Source organism: Candoia aspera, chromosome 1, assembly GCF_035149785.1.
Source record: "Candoia aspera isolate rCanAsp1 chromosome 1, rCanAsp1.hap2, whole genome shotgun sequence".
NCBI classification, from domain to species: Eukaryota; Metazoa; Chordata; class Lepidosauria; order Squamata; family Boidae; genus Candoia; species Candoia aspera.
In genome coordinates, this window is record NC_086153.1 from 211,090,865 (window position 1) to 211,111,854 (window position 20,990).

The window sequence follows — 20,990 nt, forward strand, 5'->3', positions numbered from 1 at the left end:
GCATATTCCTTAGGAATATTAGTGAGCTCATATCTAGCTGATGTGTGGGTCTTCCCTAATCTCTTTAGTCTGATCCTAAATTGTGCAAGAAGAAGTTTGTGATCTGAACTAGTCAGCTCCAGGTCTTGTTTTTACCGACTGTATAGATGTCCACCACCTTTGGCTGCAAAGGATGTAGTCAATCTGATTTCGGTGTTGTCCATCTGGTGAAGTCCATGTATAAAGCCGTCTCTTAGGTTGTTGGAAGAGAGTGTTTGTTATGCAGAGTGAGTTGTCTTGGCAAAATTCTATCAGCCTATGTCCTGCTTCGTTTTGTTCTCCCAGGCCATGCTTACCTGTAATTCCAGGTGTCATTTGACTGCCCACCTTAGCATTCCAGTCTCCTGTGATGAAAATAACATCTCTTTTAGGCATGTTGTCCAGTAGGTGCTGCAGATCCTCATAGAACTGATCTACTTCATTTTATTACTTTACTTTAAAAGCAATTACTTTATTACTTCCTAGGAATTCTAGGAATGTTTATTTTTCATTTTTAAAGAAATAATGGAAATCGTTAAGGAAGCTATTCACATTGACTAAATGTGCAAATTTTAGGCTTTATTATTAGCATTGTAATAAAGGTAATATTAGCATTTTAGCATGGAATCCATGCCTCCTTTTGAACTTTAGGAAACCATGTTTTTCCTCTGGGCCAAAGCCATTTCCTTTGATGCACAAAAACTAGCCTTTTCAGCAACCAAACAATACGAGTGTGTTCTGAAGTCCTTGATTAAAGTTGCAAGTTTTAAGAAAGAAACAAACCCAGGTGGGAAAGGAGGAGATGCAACATATTTTAAGGGTGTCTGTCTTTTCTTATGTCTAATAAAACAAACCCTTTATTGAACATTAGTGCTTTTTATTGTTTGATTTGTTGTTTTCTGATGCATCACATATATCGAATGTACGTATCATTTGTTTCTATACCCTATATAAAGACTTGACTGCCCCCTTAATAAACACATTTTTGCTTTGCCTTAAGTACTTGTGGTTCATATTGCGGGGGGGGGGGGCAGAGGAGCACTTTGCAAAGGTACTGGGTGTTTCTCTCTCAAATTCAGGGACTAGGTTCTTTCCAGCTCCATGCCAACTCAGGTGCCTGAGTTTATGGGCAACATTATCTGTTGTCAGAAAGTCACACTATTTTTGTATTAGATTGTACCTTGATTACATTAAATAAATAGTTAACTAATGTACACCTAATGTTTAATATGTTTGATTTTCAAGATAGATACCTTTCTCCCTTTTCCCACCTCTGGCTCTTAAAAATAATTCAATTAATTAATGAGCAATTCAAATACATTAGAAGTTTGAACACCATAACTGAATTTATTATTATGAGAATCATAGATAAAGTAGATGTAACACTAGACTATTAAAAGTGAGAGTATTAGCAAGTGAAGTAAAGCTGTTTGGCAACCTGAGCGTATATAGTAGCTAATGCATAGTACGCCATTATTTTTTACATGCTTCCCCAGGGTTAACACCTGCCCTGAATGCACATAAAAATAATAAGTTTCTCAATGATAGTTTGATATATGACCATTAAACTTAGCTTATTAGTTTCTAGCATATTGGTATAACCAATTATTTATCACCTCAGGAGTTCCTTTGATGTAGAAGGAGGCAGGAGTTCTTTTGGAAGTGATGAAATCTAAAAGGTTTATCCTTATTTTCACTGAAAAATTCTTTGTCTCTAGAGCTGCATTGTTGGAGCTCTATGAAAAGTACAAATTCAATCACTTCCCAAGGCCAATTAGACTACAGCTGATGCTGTGATAGTTATGGGGAAAAAATGAACTACTTGGTCCTTATTACAGATCTGTTGTTAATGCTGCTGTAAATATACATAATTTAGTTCTCCAAAATTGCAAGAATTAATAGATGTATAAGAGTTCAGATCTACTCATAGAGTGAATTAACCATGCCAGTACTCAGGCAATGTTGTCACAGGACAGATGCAAATATATCAGGTCACAGCATACTCTTGCTCTAGACAAAACATTTTAGATAAAGGGGAAATCCAGTTTACAAGTGGTGGAAAAATGTCTGAGTTTTGCTTTGATCTCAGTTATTTGCCACGAGCTGAGCACTGATTGGTTGAAATATCTCCATTTTCTTCTAGCCAAGGAGGAGATTCTCTCTGCCTATCACTTCTTTGGAAATGCTACAAACTAACAGCTGAGGTACCCAGAGCATGCTGGCAATTTTAACAGTCAGAACAGTTGCAATAGAAGAGAAAAAACATAGCTCAGGGTTGAACTGTGGAGTCCTTGGTGCTCTCTGAGCTTGGTTGTTTGCTTGCTGATGTTTCATTACCTGACTAGGTAGCATCATCAGGTAACATCATCAGTGTGAGTGAGTGTGGGGTTTGCCCCCTGTTTATATACAGTAGCCAGCCCTGCCAGTGTGGGTGGGGGTGTGGTTTTCTCCTTGGTAGTTCCTTGACTAGGGTATTGTTTTCTGCTTGATTGTTTGTCTAGTGCTAATCCCTGCTTATCTGGGTGTGAGCTTCTGGAGAGGATGTGTTTTGGTCTTTTTGTTTCCCTCTTAGCTTTTTTATTGTCTCCTTTGAATAGTGTATAAATGTGGTTTATCTCTATGTGTCTACTGATGGATGGTTTATCTGAATGCCAAGCTTCCAGGAATTCCCTAGCATTTTTGGATTTGGTTTACAACAGAACAGTTCCAAATGTGACATGAAAAGTCATGGGCCACACATATCCTGCAGAACATGGAAATGCCTTACACTCGAACTCCATGTTTGAGGAGATTGTGGTTGTGTCAGATCAGCCTCCTCCTCCAACTTATTTTTGCATTCACACAAAAAACCAAATCACTTAGACTCCATTATCTAAACAAATGAAGCCTACAGTATATGCACCAGACTCTGTGAAAGGAACCCTGTGCAGTACAAATTCTAAAAAAAGAACACCAAATCATGAAGGAGCCTTCAGTATGTGCAATAGGGAAGTACAGCCACTTTCCCACAGTGCAGCATTTGAACATCAGTCTTTTACCAGGCTAAGGTAGTTGTGAAAAGTGCCAGTTATGCCCATGGGTAGAAAAAATATGTATTAAATGGAAGGGGGATTGCCCTTGAAGATAGTCCCAAACATTTTCTGGTCCACAGTTCATTTCCAGTCCCAACTAAGGTGTTGGTCTTTATAAAAGTATTTTCATGGTATCTTAAGATCATCTTCCATGCTGAGGTGCAGAATTTTGCCTTTTCAGTGTTGACCCCCAAATCTGGGCAGCTTGTGTCAGTGAGATATGCCTGGTGCCAACTCTGTTTTAATGTTTTCAGTGTCAAGCAAGGGAGTTTCATTATCTCAGACCTTTTAATCAATTGATGTGTAGATGTTAAATATATATGCTGCTCAGAAACTTTAATTATTTGGACATCTGCTTTTATTATTTTATTGCTTTATCATTTTATTATTATATATTTTTAATTATTGTTTTATTATTCAGACTTTTATTTGATGATTTTAGTTGAAACCACTAGGAAGACTTGGTTTGGAAGGGTGGCACTGAAAATTTTAAAATATACTGTACATTTAAAATGAAAGTTTATGGGGTGAACGACAATGACTGATGAAGAGCAGAGCTTAAGCTGTCTTTTTTGAAGCTTCAGTTGCAGAAGCATCTCCTCTAGATTTTCTACCACATCCCAAATTACTGATGTTTATTCCTGAAGGAACTTTCTCCCTGCATAGCTATAGTATCTTCAGAGATGCAGTCATTATTCTAATGGTCTTAATGCTGTCTTTAAATAATTGGCCCAAAACTACCAGAACATAATACAAACTTAAAACATGCAGACAATGTTTAGGCTGAAGGCATATTTGGACTTTTGAGAGCATGTTATGGGCGCTCTCACAACATGGCTGCAATGAGAAGGTTCATCAATTTGAAAACTGGCCATTATGGGTGTGGCCAGCCACAAGATATCAATTTACAAAAGGTAAATGGTAAAGTTGTCCCCTGCCCAACCCTCTCTAGTTCCCTCTGTTGCTCTCTACCATTTTATTCTTCTCTGGGCAGTTGTGCATTTCAACAGAAGAGAATATACTCTTCTACACACAGTATGCAGCTCAGGGTTGAACTGTGGAGTCCTTAGTGCTCTCTGAGCTTGGTTCTATTTGGATATTGAACATCTGCAAGCAAGCAACCAAGCTCCGAGAGCATCAAAGACTCCACGGTTGTGCATATGTTTGAACGAAGCAGAGGGTTGCAACCAGCCATTATTTTACCTCCTAATAATGCTATGGGGTTAGTGGAAGTCCTGGTAGCATTCTTCAGAATAAAGCATGATACTGAGGCTGGCATTCTAATTAATTAACCTTTCAAGTACATGATAGGTAGATATCATAGTATTTATCTATACACCATTCTTTTAAAGAAGAACAACAGTTAGCATTTCGATACCATGAGATTTAACCAAAATACCATTATACTCAAATCATCATGGTTCCCATTCTCCTTAGCTGAGACTGAGTTATGATATGACCCTTGAAGAACACTTGTCAATCAATCAATCAATCAATCAATCAATCAATTTCTTTATTACGGTCATAGACCAATACAATGGTATTATTCCGTAAGATAAACATAGTCACACTTAAAGTGTTAAAAACATACAATAAAAAATATATATTAAATTCAGGTAAAATACACTAATTATCTATCTAACTCTATATGTAAAGTCTAATGTGTGATCTATTTTAACTATTTAAAATAGTTAATAGTGTGTAAATTTTTAAGAATATATTAGATATAAAATATAAAACATGAAAACTTGTAGATAATGTTATCTATATATATATATAAAACATAGTGACTATGTTATATATATATATATATATATATATATATATATATATATATATAAAAAATTACAAAGGTATGCAAGACTTTACAAAAGTTGGCCCCTCTTAGTGTGTTGAATCTTCATTGCTGCAGTGCAGAACCTGGCTACCTGCGCCATAACTAGAATTTTTGTCTAAAAGCAACAATTGCATATACTCAGGATCTGTATGTCCAGGATGTTTAATAATCAGTGGTTTAATGAATTTAGTACGAATGTCTTTGTAAAAGGCACAGTGCAAAAGGGCAAAAGGGTATGGTCTATAGTTTCGACCTCCCCTGAGTTACATGGACAAAGTCTTGTGGACAATGGGATTTTTTTGTATTTGCCCTCCAATACTGCAGAAGGGAGAGTGTAGCAGCAAGCTAAGGAAAAGGCTCTCCGGTGGGTGGAGATTTCGAGTTGCTTGAGATAGCTAGTGGCAGAAGCAATGTATTTTTTATGCATAGGAGACAGGAAAAGTGGGACCTTCCCTATATCTTCTTGCCTCTCTATGTCCTTTACCCTTTGTTTTAACTCTACCTTTGCTCAGTTAAAGTCCATCTCAAGAAGAGTAGCTGGAGAGTATCCTAGCTTTAATAGATTTGCATTAATGACCTTGATCCATGAAGATTGGAAATTGTCTCAAAAAATAAGAGGTGCAAGGCCTTTGGGATATAGTTTAAACGTTAACCAAAGGATAACAGAGGCTAGACACACTCTAGACTTAACCCTAACCATGACAGTTTCAAGTCGTGTGTATTTGACACGCATCTAGGCATCTGAAGTAACGCTGTAATAAATTTGGCTTTTATTTTTTTCCAGTGGTGTAAAGCATGAGGGGGTGGGGCCTAATAAAGTCCCGTATAGTAGTTGGGCTAATGACTTGGCCCAAAAGAGTTTAAGTGCCGCTGGGACATAAGGTCCCCCCTTACACTGAAAAAAAATTAGGATAACATTGGCCGATTGCTGTCCAATGGATGCAGCGTACTCGCAGTGAGCCTTCCTCAAACCTGTAGTATGAACAACTATACCTAGGTATTTAAAACTGATCACTTGCTCTATTTTGTGTTCACATATATTCCATGAGATACATTTCAATCTTTTTGTGAAAGCCATTACCTTGGTTTTCTGATAGTTTATTTCCTGCTTCTTGCTGTCGCAATAGTAAATCAAGGATTTCAGAGCTCTTTTAAGTCCTATGGGGGTTCTAGACAGAACTACAGCATCATCTGCGTCGAGTAGCGTAGCAATTCTACAATCTTCTAATTTGGGAGGATGAAATTCTGGCTTATTTAAGCAGTTCACTAAATTATTGATATAGAAGTTGAAGAGTAGGGGGGCCAAAATACAACCTCGTTTCACCCCCTTTTGGACTTTTATTGGTTTTGAGAGAGCCCCTTGCCTATTATACTTAATCTTGAGGGTTGTGTTAGTGTGTAGGGCATGAATTAGATGGAGAAGCCTACGATCGATTGAAGTTGCTTCTAGCTTCTCCTAAAGTCTGTTTCTAGAAATTGAATCAAAGGCTGCCTTCAGGTCTATAAAGGCAGCATACAATGCTGTTATTTTATTCGATGAATATTTTTCAATTAAATGCTGTAAAATCATGTATTGTTCAATAGTGCCTCTGCCTTCTCTAAACCCTGCCTGTCCATCAGGTATCAAGTTTCCCTGCTCCAGCCAGACCTTCAATTTTTCATATAGGTGTTTGGCATACAGCTTACTGATTATACTTAATAGGCTTATTGGCCTATAGTTTGCAGGGTCATCTCTCTTGCCTTTCTTGAAAATTGGGACTATAATTGCCACACCCCAATCCTCAGGTATCTGTCTGGTGGAGTCAATGAAGGTGAAGACTGATGCTAAGATTGGAGTCCACCACTCTAAATTGTTCTTTAATAGTGCTGGGGGTATACGGTTGGCATCCGGGGCCTTCCTCTTTTTGAGTTGTCCTATAAGTGACTTAATTTCATGTGCTTTTACGGGGGGCCATTCTGATAGGTCTTCCTTCATTTTCAATGCTTATTGGTTAGATGGCTCTTTGTACATCCTCTGGAAATGTAGTTCCCAAACTTCAGGGGATATATGAGAGTCTATTAAGGTGGGGGTTCTATGCATCTGATTAGATATTATCTGCCAGAAGAGAGAGGGATTCCTTAGCTTTGCTGCTTCAATTAATTGTTTCCATGTAGCTATTGAGTCTTTTTTCTTCTTCTCAGCCACTAAACGTTTATACTGCTTTTTTAAGAGTGAGAAGATGTTTAAGGTTCTCCGTGATTTTATTGTTATCTTGTTTCTGCGATTTATATAGATGGTAAGCAGAAGTGAGGGCTTTCTTAGCATTCACACATTCTTTGTCAAACTATTGCTTCGATACATTTATAGGTCTTTTGGGTAAGGAAGTAGAGTCATAAGCTAATAAGGGGTGTAAATTTTGTATTAGCATTTTGTACAAGTTCAGAGGGTCTTGGGTGGACTTGTTATGAAGGCTGATCGACAATTCTGCATACTATCCTCTGCCAGCAACTTCTTCAGTTTTTGGTCAAGCTGCAAACTCCATTTAACTCAGCATCTTGCTTGGCTGGCTAAGGAAATGGCGGGGGTAAACTGAGCATCAAGCTATATCTGCCGACTAGGAGACCTCAGATTCAGACAGAGTGGGAGGTGATTGCTATCAAAGTAAGGTAATACTTTGAATTTCTCCACGTACAGTAGTACATTTTTGGTGACTACATATAGCCTATAGTGCTTGGTTTTGCTCCTGCCATGAATGTAAATTCTCCAGGATGGTCCCCATTAATGGAACCATTTAGTGTAAATAGATTGAATTTGTTCAGCATTTTTGCAAGACATAGTCCTGCATAGTTGGAATTCTTGTCCTTGGACAGTCACATGGGGAGGGTGCAGATTAAGTTATTCTCTTGAACTGGTGGATATTGATGAAATTTAGCATATAACATGATGTCATCTGGTCCCATTCTAGCATTAAGATCCCCCCCCCAGAACACTTGTCAAATTTTAGTCCCCTTATAGGATTTACCTATATCTATACCTTGAGCATCATTTCATGCTGCAGAATTGAAGAATAAACTGTAAAAAAGTCCTAGATTTGCATCCAAGATACCATTTTGTAGCAATCCTCTTCCAATTAATAAATTTATCTATATAAAGTGCTACATGATAAACATTAAAGAATAATTATAAAGTTGGTATAGAGTGATGGCACAGAGGTGAAATGAGTACCATGATCACAAAATAATCCTAATGAACAAAGTGATACATTATATTATCACTAATCTCTTTAGAGTTTGATAATGTATTCGTTCATTTCAGCATTTGCCTAAATAGCATCCTGCTGTTTTATAGAGGATTTTTTTGTGATAACTTTTATGAATAAATAATAGCAATTATTCAATGGTCCAAATCAGCAAAATTAAAGCCTAAATGTATTGGGGTCCCTTTAAATAAGGACACTCCCCTTAGGTGGTGGAAAGTATCAGATGTATTATTTGGATCTTGTTACAATGTATTCAACCCAAGGTGGAACATACTTCCACTTAGCCGGAAGTTAGCTCTATGGAAATCTACTTACTTCTCAGCTGACATAAATACGGTTGCACTATAAATCCTTTGCCAATTGTATGTGCATCTGTAAGGAGTTTTAATTTAATTTAAAACAGAGGGAGTATTAAGCATCTGATATGAAAGAGCTAGGAAAAAGAGAGTCTAGAAAACAAAACGAAACATTGCACTCTAGTGCCTAAATAGTCTTCTGCCTTCTTATGTTTTCAAACTCCTATAAAGTGCAACTATGAAAATGCTCAATATTTAACACAACATTAAGCAACTGTGATGAGTAACACTAATTTATTTCTAATTAGCAGGGTGGCTTTATTCTATTTGTAATGAAGGTATAGGGCTGACTGCCTAGCTTGCAGTTGTTGTTGTTGTTTATTCGTTTAGTCGCTTCCGACTCTTCGTGACTTCATGGACCAGCCCACTCCAGAGCTTCCTGTCGGTTGTCACCACCCGCAGCTCCCCCAGGGACAGGTCCGTCACCTCTAGAATATCATCCATCCATCTTGCCCTTGGCCGGCCCCTCTTCCTTTTGCCTTCCACTCTCCCTAGCATCAGCATCTTCTCCAGGGTGTCCTGTCTTCTCATTATGTGGCCAAAGTATTTCAGTTTTGCCTTGAATATCATTCCCTCAAGTGAGCAGTCTGGCTTTATTTCCTGGAGGATGGACTGGTTTGATCTTCTTGCAGTCCAAGGCACTCTCAGAATTTTCCTCCAACACCACAGTTTCAAAGCATCAATCTTCCTTCGCTCAGCCTTCCTTATGGTCCAGCTCTCGCAGCCATATGTTACTACAGAGAACACCATTGCTTTAACTATGCGGGCCATGGTTGTCAGTGTGATGTCTCTGCTCTTAACAATTTCATTGAGATTTGTCATTGCTCTTCTCCCAAGGATTAAGCGCCTTCTGATTTCCTGACTGCAGTCAGCATCTGCAGTAATCTTTGCACCTAGGAATACAAAGTCTTTCACTGCTTCTACATTTTCTCCCTCTATTTGCCAGTTATCAATCAAGCTGGTTGCCATAATCTTGGTTTTTTTGAGGTTTAGCTGCAAACCAGCTTTTGCACTTTCTTCTTTCACCTTCATCATAAGGCTCCTCAGTTCCTCTTCACTTTCAGCCATCAAAGTGGTATCATCTGCATATCTGAGATTGTTAATGTTTCTTCCAGAGATTTGAACTCCAGCCTTGGATTCCTCAAGCCCAGCATGTCACATGATGTGTTCTGCGTACAAGTTGAATAGGTAGGGTGAGAGTATACAGCCCTGCCGTACTCCTTTCCCAATCTTAAACCAGTCCGTTGTTCCGTGGTCTGTTCTTACTGTTGCTACTTGGTCGTTATACAGATTCTTCAGGAGGCAGACAAGATGACTTGGTATCCCCATACCACTAAGAACTTGCCACAATTTGTTATGGTCCACACAGTCAAAGGCTTTAGAATAGTCAATAAAACAGAAATAGATGTTTTTCTGAAAATTCCTGGCTTTTTCCATTATCCAGCGGATATTGGGAATTTGGTCTCTAGTTCCTCTGCCTTTTCTAAACCCAGCTTGTACATCTGGCAATTCTCGCTCCATGAACTGCTGAAGTCTACCTTGCAGGATCTTGAGCATTACCTTACTGGCATGTGAAATGAGTGCCACTGTTTGATAGTTTGAACATTCTTTAGTGTTTCCCTTTTTTGGTATGGGGATATAAGTTGATTTTTTCCAATCTGATGGCCATTCTTGTGTTTTCCAAATTTGCTGGCATATAGCATGCATTACCTTGACAGCATCATCTTGCAAGATTTTGAACAGTTCAGCTGGGATGCCGTCGTCTCCTGCTGCCTTGTTATTAGCAATGCTTCTTAAGGCCCACTCAACCTCATTCTTCAGGATGTCTGGCTCTAGCTCACTGACCACACCGTCAAAGCTATCCCCGATATTGTTATCCTTCCTATACAGGTCTTCTGTATATTCTTGCCACCTTTTCTTGATCTCTTCTTCTTCTGTTAGGTCCTTGCCATCTTTGTTTTTGATCATACCCATTTTTGCCTGGAATTTACCTCCAATGTTTCTAATTTTCTGGAAGAGGTCTCTTGTCCTTCCTATTCTATTGTCTTCTTCCACTTCCATGCATTGCTTGTTTAAAAATAATTCCTTATCTCTTCTGGCTAACCTCTGGAATTTTGCATTTAATTGGGCATATCTCCCCCTATCACTGTTGCCTTTTGCTTTCCTTCTTTCTTGGGCTACTTCTAGTGTCTCAGCAGACAGCCATTTTGCCTTCTTGGTTTTCTCTTTCTTTGGGATGTATTTTGTTGCCGCCTCCTGAACAATGCTGCCAACTTCTGTCCAGAGTTCTTCCGGGACCCTATCTACTAAGTCCAGTCCCTTAAATCTATTCTTCACCTCCACTGCAAATTCCTTAGGAATATTAGTGAGCTCATATCTAGCTGATGTGTGGGTCTTCCCTAATCTCTTTAGTCTGATCCTGAATTGTGCAATAAGAAGTTTGTGATCTGAACTACAGTCAGCTCCAGGCCTTGTTTTTACCGACTGTACAGATGTCCACCACCTTTGGCTGCAAAGGATGTAATCAATCTGATTTCGGTGTTGTCCATCTGGTGAAGTCCATGTATAAAGCTGTCTCTTAGGTTGTTGGAAGAGAGTGTTTGTTATGCAGAGTGAATTGTCTTGGCAAAATTCTATCAGCCTATGTCCTGCTTCATTTTGTTCTCCCAGGCCATACTTACCTGTAATTCCAGGTGTCATTTGACTGCCCACCTTAGCATTCCAGTCTCCTGTGATGAAAATAACGTCTCTTTTAGGCGTATTGTCCAGTAGGTGCCGCAGATCCTCATAGAACTGCTCTACTTCAGCTTCTTCAGCATCTGTGGTTGGGGCGTATATTTGGATCACTGTGATGTTAGATGGCTTGCCCTGAATTTGAATTGAGATCATTCTATCGTTTTTGGGATTGTATCCAAGCACTGCTTTAGCCACTTTACTATTAATTATGAAGGCTACTCCATTTCTTCTGTGGCCCTCTTGTCCACAGTAGTAGATCTGGTGGTCGTTTGATGTGAAGTGGCCCATTCCAGTCCCTTTCAGTTCACTGACACCCAAAATGTCTATCTTTAATCTTGACATCTCACCAATAACCCATCCAATTTGCCCTGGCTCATAGATCTTACATTCCAGGTTTGAATGGTGTGTTGATCCTTAGAACATCGGATTCGCCATTCACCACCAGCAGCGTCGGCCGCTAGCCGTCCTTTCGGCTTTGAGCTAGCTGCGTCATCACGTCTGGGGCTAGTTGAGCTCATCCTCTGTTCCTCCCCTGTAGCATTTTGACCATCTTCCGACCTGGGGGTCTCATCCTCCGATGGTATACTGACATATCTCTGGTTGTACTGATCCATTTAGTTTTCACGGCAAGAATACTGGGGTGGGTTGCCATTACCTTCCCCAGGGATCGCATTTAGTCTGACCTCTCTGTCATGACCTTCCCATCTTGGGTGGCCCTTCACGGTTCAGCTCATGGCATCACTGAGGTGCTCAAGCTCCAGCACCACGACAAGGTAACGATCCTTTGCTGAAGTAGCTTGCAGTACAAACATACAAACAAACAAACAGGCAGTGGTGAATGCTCCATTGCATGGATTGCAAAATCTATTTTTCCAACAACTCTGGATAGTTCCCAACAGCTCCCAATGCATTAGATTAGCTTGTCTGTCCTACCACAAATGTTGAAAGTACTATCATAAGATCTATAATAAAACAGAATGCACACATCCATACACGGTATAACATTCTGAAATCAAACCAGGGAACAAATTGTCTTTCATTCCTCCTTAGAAAACGATTATCTATTCTTTCCAGTTGACTCTTGCAGGTTATACTCAGCACTATGCTCTCTTGGAAAATAATAGTTCCCTTTCAAGTTACAGATGTTTCCTGAAAGAAAACATCTCTGGGGTAGTGGTAACAGTGTTGGACTAGATCAGGGAGATCCAAGGATCTGTCCTCAGCCAAGGAAGCTCATTTGGTGACTTAGCCCAGTCACCTTCTCTCACCTCGCCTCAACCTATCATGCAGGGTAATTATTGCAGGGATAAAATGGGGGTGAGAATGGTAGGTTCAACCTCTTGAGCTCCTGGAGGGAAGGCAGGACATAAATCTAGCATACAGAAAAGTATATTTGATAAAATACTTGATAAAGTATATTTGATAAAATTTAGTATTTGACAAAATACTAGGGTTAGCCCCCTCCCTCCTGGCCTTCAGAAAACAGCTGAAGACCTGGTTTTGTCGCCTTGCCTGGAATAGGGAGGGGAAGAGCCATTCTTGGGGCTGGTTGATTCCCTAGTTCTGCAGGGACCAGTTTTATGCCCTTATGGTTTGAATTAGATCCGCCACGGCTTGGATTTTATTGTATTTTATGCTGACTGATTCATGGTGGTATTTATGATTTTATTGAAATATTAATTGTTTTTATTGTGAACCGCCCAGGGTCCCCCATGTGGGGAAGATGGGCGGTGATAAAAATTTGATAAATAAATAAAAATAAATAAAAATAAAAATGCTTAAATACTAAACAAAGATAATATAAAGATACCCAGAACTGATAATCAAGAGAACAGCCTCTAAAGGTCTAAGGACTTCTTAGAAGTCTTAGAAATGGAGAACCTAACACTGATCTAAACAGTGTTTAGAACCCTGCTAAACAGACAGTGGTATCTGATTCTTCCTCTTCTGCATGCTGCTATGTAAGGGTCTGCATGAAATAGGAATATAGGCATACATCACCTTCCGGAGGTTCTGCCAAACAATTTTGAGATGGCCATGGTTTAGCAGTACCAAAACCTGGACCATTTTGCTCACTCCAGGTTCCGGATAAAATGAAATCTGGTTGGTTGAGGAGGACATGGTCGGTATGTTGTGCCGATTATATCCCATCAGGCTGCCACCCCCCCCCCCACCTTCCCAGTGCTCCCCTCCCTCTTTCCCTTCAGCTGGCAGCAGCAGATGTCCCAGTGCTGTCTCACTGGCCAGAAATCTTGTCTTCTACATCACCCCCTGCTTCTGCCTGCCTCCCTAAGTGGCTGATGTTCTTAGCTATTTTCCAGTCACCCAAACTACTCCCCTTTGGATCAGAACAACTCCATTTCCTTCTGTGAACTGACCAAAAGATGTGAAACATGTCTGTTTGGATCAGAACGGACCAGCCCAAAATAGCTGTTTCATGCACATAAGGCTGATGTGTGGAATATCTGGCACACCTTCACTGCTATCTTTTTTATTTCCCTCCCTCACTTACTAATAGTAACATCTCTTCTTCTGTAACATTCATTTCTGCAATCTAATATTACAGATTCTATCTTCTTAATGTACAATAGATCTTAAATTCTTAACTTAATTTGCATCCCACTATCCTACATGTAGGGTTTTTTAAAAAAAATGTCATGGCTATGTTCTCATTTCTTCTTTTCTGCTCTATTAGAAGAACCCAGAAACAATTCTGAAGTTCCTTGTATGCCATATATACTACTCTATGTATGATTACCACTAAACTAAAAAATTTATCAAATATAAATTGTTTATGTACCTTTTTCTCCAATAAATATCCGTAACTACTCCTTTTTCAAAAGTAAGCCCAAATCACAAAGGAAAATGTTGAAACATCACAATGGAAAATTTAAGAGTATTTGTTTTGGGATTCTAGTTTATTTTATTTTGAAGACAGCAAATCTTAAACCTTTAAGTCTTATTAGAGAGTTTAAAGTTTTTATAACTTATCTAGACAGCTCACATATCTACTGGGAAAATAAATCATATAGTAAATAGGAAGGGAAATAAATCTGGGAATGATGTTTCAACACATGCAATCACCTTCCTATTTCTGGGTATAACTTTATTTTCTAGTTTTCAGCATTAGCCTGAAGTATTTACTTAGTTATAGTACACACTTTTCTGTGGATCCTAGATTGCACTTTTGCTGCTACCCATCACAAAACCTGAAACTATAACCTTTCATATCCTGGTCACTGTGATGTGATTACCTTCCACTGTGATCATCTTTCCTTACAATATTTTGTTTTTATGAGTAATTATCCTTTGCATGAACTGGCTACCCTGTTGCCTGGCAGAATCTCTTCCTGAGCTCCTAGACCAGTGGTTCTTAAACTGGGTTCTTAAATATCCTGAAAGTAATGGAGCAATTTATGTTTGCTTGTTTGTGAGCCGAGGATTCATTTTGGAATGCCACTGCCAAGACACTTGTGTAAAACAACAGAGTCTGGTTTTTTGGTGGGGTGGGGGGTAATGACATTATTTGAGACTGGCAAAAAGGGGTAATTAGGTGAAACAGTTTCAGAACCACTGTCTTAGACCTTGAAGCTGGTATTGACTCATGAAGCTGATATTGGAATCCTCCCACCTTTTTGTTCTTAGGAACTTCAAACGCCATGCCATGAGGCTGGGATCTTGGAAGTTCCAGGAGTTCGTAGTCTTCATGGCAACCATAGACTTTTCCATGGGCATCTCCAGGGGGGACAAATAACAAAATGTGCATCACAGTGCTGCAACATAAACACTGTTCTTTTTGTACTTGCATCACAATGTCACACACAAGAACCAGGGGGCAGAACTTGCCCTTGATATGATTATGTAAGTTTTGACATTTTAATGAAATCTTTCCTTGCTGTGGATGTGTCTAGGCTTTTCCAAGTAATTTGTACACCAGTGGACATACACTTGATTTAATCTTTGCTTCAGAGCAGTTGATGTGTGAGCTGGATACAGAGGATATAAGACTGACTCCTCCACCATGATCAGGTCAGTCCCTGATCCAGCTGTGATTTTTCACTGCCTGGAACTTTCATAGAGTGGATAGGTCTATTAGAATGATCCACCACAGGCATTTTGTGGAACAAGATAGATTCTAGAGGGCCCTTGGGTATTCTCCCAGTGCCCTAACAGACAGCGGTGCTGAGTATATGTTGGACCTCTGGTATCAGGAAATGGTCTGATTGCTCCCAAACAGCTTGCTTCTGCTGGCAAACTTGGGGAGCACCTGGTTTCATAAGATCCTCAGAGAGATAAAAACAGCAGATGAGACACCAGGAGCACTGGTGGACGAAGGTGAAAAGTGAATCTGACAAGCACAGGTAAAAGCTCATGTCTGAGCTTACATAGTGATGATAAGAGAGGCAAACTGTCAATATTTCTTTGCTGTCATTGTGTTAATGGGTTGTCATCTAGCAGCACTATTCAAGGTGACTCATTGTAATGGTTGCCTATTCTGACAAACTCGGTCTCACAAGCAGGTGCTTAAGGATAACTGGTTTATTGAAAGAATAGTATGCAGATACAAAGAAAGCTGAGAATGAGCAAAAGCGCGCCAAATACAAACTAAAAACCCTCGCTTCAAACCCAGTTCCACCCTCACTCGCGCTTAGCAACCACCCCCTCCCAGGTGCTAGCAACCGTTGCCCACATCGGCCTGAGAAAGTAACCTTGAACACATTCCATAACCCAAACATACATTCCACAGTTACAGCAAGGAGATTACAGCCTGGCACAGCTGGAAATCTCCACCCAGCAAACACGGATCAGGAAAGTGACATGCGAAATGTTACGATGTATTCAGAACATTGGAACGATGAACATGACACTCATTGACTAATAGGAACCAATGGGCAGGATCACAATAGTTTGCCCATAAAATTGCTTACGTTTGCTAAAGTCCTAATACTTAATGGGCAGAATCTGGAATGGTAAGTGGGGCAGCAACTTCCAGTGTAATATGGGATTATTTTCAGCCTGTGGAGTCTGATGTACAGTAAGTATCAATGTATCTTGCTTACATTTTCCTTGCATCTGTAATGGGCAGAAGGAATAACCTTGAGGAACAGGAGGAAGAGCTGCTGTCAGACTCTCTGATCAAAGGTTCGCGGAACCCTCTTATCGGAGCATGTTCCATCTTTCTCTCATCGGTGGGAGCAGACTTCGTGTCGCCAGATGGGAGGGGGTGCCAGATCAGAGTGTGAATGGAATCATTATGGCTAGGGGCTTATTGCCTCGTCCACCCCAAGGCCATGCAAACAGGGAACATCAGAAGAACCATCTGGCATGGGAAGGGGGGAGGCATGCTTTAGGGGGAAGAGGGGTAGAGGGCAATTTAGAGAATGTAGTTTTAAATGTTAGTTTGAGGAGGAATGGGGCATTCGCAGCTTTCTTCTTGTGCTGGTCATTTTGCTTCATTAAAACAGTAGAAAGAGCCTGGTCTCCTGACTGTCATTGAATGAATGCTTGAACGTGCCAGTGTTTACAGCTGCTACCAAGACAATGGTCAGATAAAAGAAATCTGAGTCTGGGGCAGAAGTGTAACCTGAGAAAGCATCTCAGGCAAGCTCCTCCCTAGTTCTCACAAAGATAAAGGGAAGGAGGGGGAAAACACATTCAGACTTGCAAGATTCTGTTACTGTAACCTTATAATAAAATTAATATTAGCCTTCATGACTTTGGTTGCCTAGTTTGCTCTACCTTGAAGGGCTGCCAACATCACTCAGCTATATCCCACATCACTCTTACCAAATCAATTCTGTAACAATGACCGGGGCCAGGATTTATCATGACAAATCTATGAGTTATTAATCATAAGTCACATTCAGAGTATTTTTAATTACAATAAGTATATAATGCAGTCCTTTGTAATTGTTGCTGTCATTGTTTAGTTCATGGGTGACTGGAGGAGGCAGACAATTTTTACCTAGTCTGAAATGATCTTGTAAAAATACCATTTACATAAAGCAAAGTATTAGATACCATGTGAAAATAGATAGTGAAGGAAAAGTAATGTGTTTATGAACTCTTACCTCTTGATTGCAAACCAGGCCCACATGCTTCATTGATTCCTAATGCACCTTGCCTCACTGAATCGGGCACCAGTATGCATTGGCTCCACTTGTGGACCTTCCAACTGGAATGGGAAGAGAAGAACAGTTATGATACATCTGGTGTGGTTTGTTTTTGCTTTGTTTGTTCTGAGTTTTCTTTTTCACAGAATTGAATTAGTGGGCCCTCCAATAACAACATACTTTACTCAATTAGGGATAATATATCAGTGGCCCTATTGTAGCATCTGGTAAGTCATGCCTTACTATTATAGCAATGGCTGGCAACATGACATTTGAGAGTACCAGGGCATCTGTCAGTCCCCTAATTGTTTCAGCAACTCTCCAAATTATTTATAATAGAATAGATAAATAAACTCCTCCAAGTTAAAAATAAAACTAGAAATGCCAAGGACTGCTGTTTTAAGGGCTTGGTGGTATCTGGACTCAGGGCCTTAAAAAGAAGACATGAATGTTGGAGCATGTGTAACAGCTTACAAACTAATTTTTATATTAAAAGCAATTAATTCTAGACAAAAGGCCAGCTATGCCCACAGTTGGATCCTTAACAATAAAAACATTAATTTTGATTCTAAAATTCAAAGTTAGGTGTTAAATATCAAAATACACCAACGCATGTAGTAACATTTATGTACAAAAACAGACTCAAGTATAATAATACAAATGGACCCTGGAGACTTGTATAATATGCAAGTGGGCTTTATTTCAAGGTTTTGTTTTTGTTTTTGAACATTTTGGTTTTCAAAAAGAATCTTGAGATGGGCAGTAAATAAATATGACAAACAAATAAATAAATAAATCTTCATGCTATTACCAGAACTGTTTAATCTACCCGTTAGTTTCATTTACTTAGATAAATGATAACCGAATAAGTACTTACATGTACAAAATAATACATTATAATAAATGTTAATGATAATAAGCTATGGAAAGCCTTGACTCATATTCTGTCCTTTGTCCTCTTCTCTAATGCAAATACAAGGACTGGGCAAGGATCATATCCTCCAAAGGATGAATTATGCAGATGGTGTCCCATTCACTTACAAAATAAAAACAGTTACAACTATATGTAGGATTCCCACCAGTGGGTGGGATTCAGGAGATGGAGCAGTTTCCTGCATCTCATTTCAGCCAGGGATCCGGGCTGAAAGGGTAATTTGGATCTGATCCAAGGTCAAATCAGGTCTTCTCTGAAGCCCTGAACCCAACAGTCTAATAATATATCTATAAACAATAGTTTATTATTATATACTAATGTATATTCCTGTATACTATAGTATATTGCTTGTAAGACTAGAGCCTACGACGGGAACTTTGCTGATTTCCTGATGGCAACAGATGCTGCAAAAGACTATATTTGTAATCTTAATGTTTGTTTTTAGTTACAATTGCCCTATGACCAACGTTTATTTTCTATATACCTTTTTATATTCCCATTTTTTAAAAACAATATATTTGTAATATGTATGATGTGCTGCCATATGATAAATAAATAAATAAAAGAAGTATATTGCTATATACCATAGTATACCATTATACTGTCAGTCAAAATAATGCATTGTTCTAATATGGAAATCAGTAGGGCTGAACATGTTTCAAAAACCATTTGGAAGAAAAGCTTTGGCTCTCTTGGGAGCCCAGCACTTCTATCATCTAACTTTTAAGGGTTTTGCACGAGCCTGAGAAAAAGATGCTACTGCTTTAAGGAATCCATTTCATTCAGACAGAGGCCTGAAAGTAGAGGGGTTGCTTCAATGAAGAGCAGAGAGGGGCTGCACTCATCTGAGGTCCAAAGCACTTCTTCCAAATCTGGGCTGAAGTACAGGTATTCCTTGACTTATGATCACAATTGGGGCTGGAATGTCTGTTGCTAAGCAAGGCGGTTGTTAAGTGAGTCACACCCAATTTTACAACCTTTTTTGCCATGGCTGTTAAGCGAATCACTGTGGTCATTCAGCAAATCCGGCTTCCCCCATTGACTGTGCTTGACAGAAGCTGGCTAGGAAGGTTGCAAATGGCAATCATGTGACCCTGGAATGCTGCAATGGTCATAAGTGCGAGGACCAGTCATAAATCACTTTTTTCAGTGCTGTCATAACCTTGAACAGTTGCTAAATGAATGGTCATAAGGACTACCTGTACATCATTGGTGATCTGAGGAATGACGTTCTGGCAAATCATATGTTTAGAGATACTTTCTTTACCTGTATGTAGGGCAAAGCAGGATGCCTTCACATTCTCTTTCTTCAAATAAGGTGTCTGGGCATTCCAGTCCTCCATTAATTGCATCTTGGATGATGATCCTGTAGCGGGACTGTTTTTTTGCAGTAGCATTACCTGAAGTTTTTTTAAGTGTATAAAAATGGTTTTCTATCAAGGATAGTTAATTTCGTGCATTACTGATCTTCACTTTTATTTCTGAAGTATCTAACTTAAAACCCTGTCTTCAGTTATATTGCTTTTAATAAAGAATACTATGTAATTTTGATTTGTTGCTGCCTTGACAATTCTTTGCTGCAATGGATCAGGCCCAGAAAAGAGCTGATTATGGGACAGTCTCTGTACAGCAGACACTGCCCCTCCCTACTCCCATAACTGTTCATAAAAATAAAACATCCATGAACATTTTCAGGTTCGGGGTAACTATTTACCAGGGTAACACACGGCTCAATATGAAATTATTTGAAACAAGCAGCTGGCAGGCAAAAATATTACAGCAGAAGAGGCAGAAAGAAAAAAGAATGTGTGAGGTCTAGAATGATAATTTTGTTCCCTCTGACTTCTTACAGTATGGAAGGGAAATAAAGAGAGAAAGTTCCATTTCATATATTTGGGTCATGTCTAGCTCTAGTTAAACAATGCCACTTTGTTCTCCAATTTTACTCTAATTCTTTAAATATTTCCTTAATATTTTTTAACAAAGACCATGTTACATTAAGCCACTCTGCATTTCAGTGGCAAAACTCTGAGCAATACTTTGCTCAGAATAATTTTAAATAAATTCAAATTATTTAATTTCTAAGTGAAGTGAGTATGCAAGATAGAACAAAACTAGGGCATTTTCTGTATTTCATTTTAAGTTTCTGTTTTTAATTTTTGTCTTCCAATATCTGTTAATACCTTAAGCATTCAAGAGGGCATAAGTCTTCAGTAGAAAGCTGTCATCTCACTGACATTTAACTGCAGGGCAAGCAATAGATGGGAAAACTGGACACCAGTTTCCCAGTTCAGCTCTTCATATTTTGTCTAACAGAATGGATTGGCTCTGCTGCCAACATCTGATGTGACTTTAAATGATGTTTGCTTAAGCTGCCATTATTTTTGCAGATACTCAGTTTTATAACTGGCAAATTAAAACTTGATCACAGTTATGCTTGCAGCTTAGCCATTCAGCTGTTTAGTCTGTTTGTTAAAAAATCTTTTCTATTTAATTCAGATGCATTCACTATGGAGTGGCTTTCTAAATTTCCAATTGTGCTGTGCTTTTAATTGTGCAGCATTAATTAAGGAACTCATGATATATCCAAATCAATAGTAAATCCAGTATATAACACAATTCTTGCCACTTAGTTTTAATTTAGAATCATATTAAATGATAACTTTTCCAATGAAGTTAAATATGA

At 39.0% G+C, this 20,990-nt stretch overlaps 1 protein-coding gene across 1 annotated transcript in view; it reads right to left on the reverse strand.

Moving 5' to 3' along the window:
• The window catches only part of THSD7B (thrombospondin type 1 domain containing 7B), a 456,317-nt gene that overhangs the window by 177,629 nt on the left and 257,698 nt on the right, over positions 1–20,990 (reverse strand). The window contains exons 10-11 of the mRNA XM_063318405.1: positions 19,572–19,704; positions 17,329–17,432 (exon numbers count right to left, since the gene is read on the reverse strand). Coding sequence (XP_063174475.1) covers positions 17,329–17,432; positions 19,572–19,704 — 237 coding nt within the window. The remainder of the gene's footprint in view (positions 1–17,328; positions 17,433–19,571; positions 19,705–20,990) is intronic.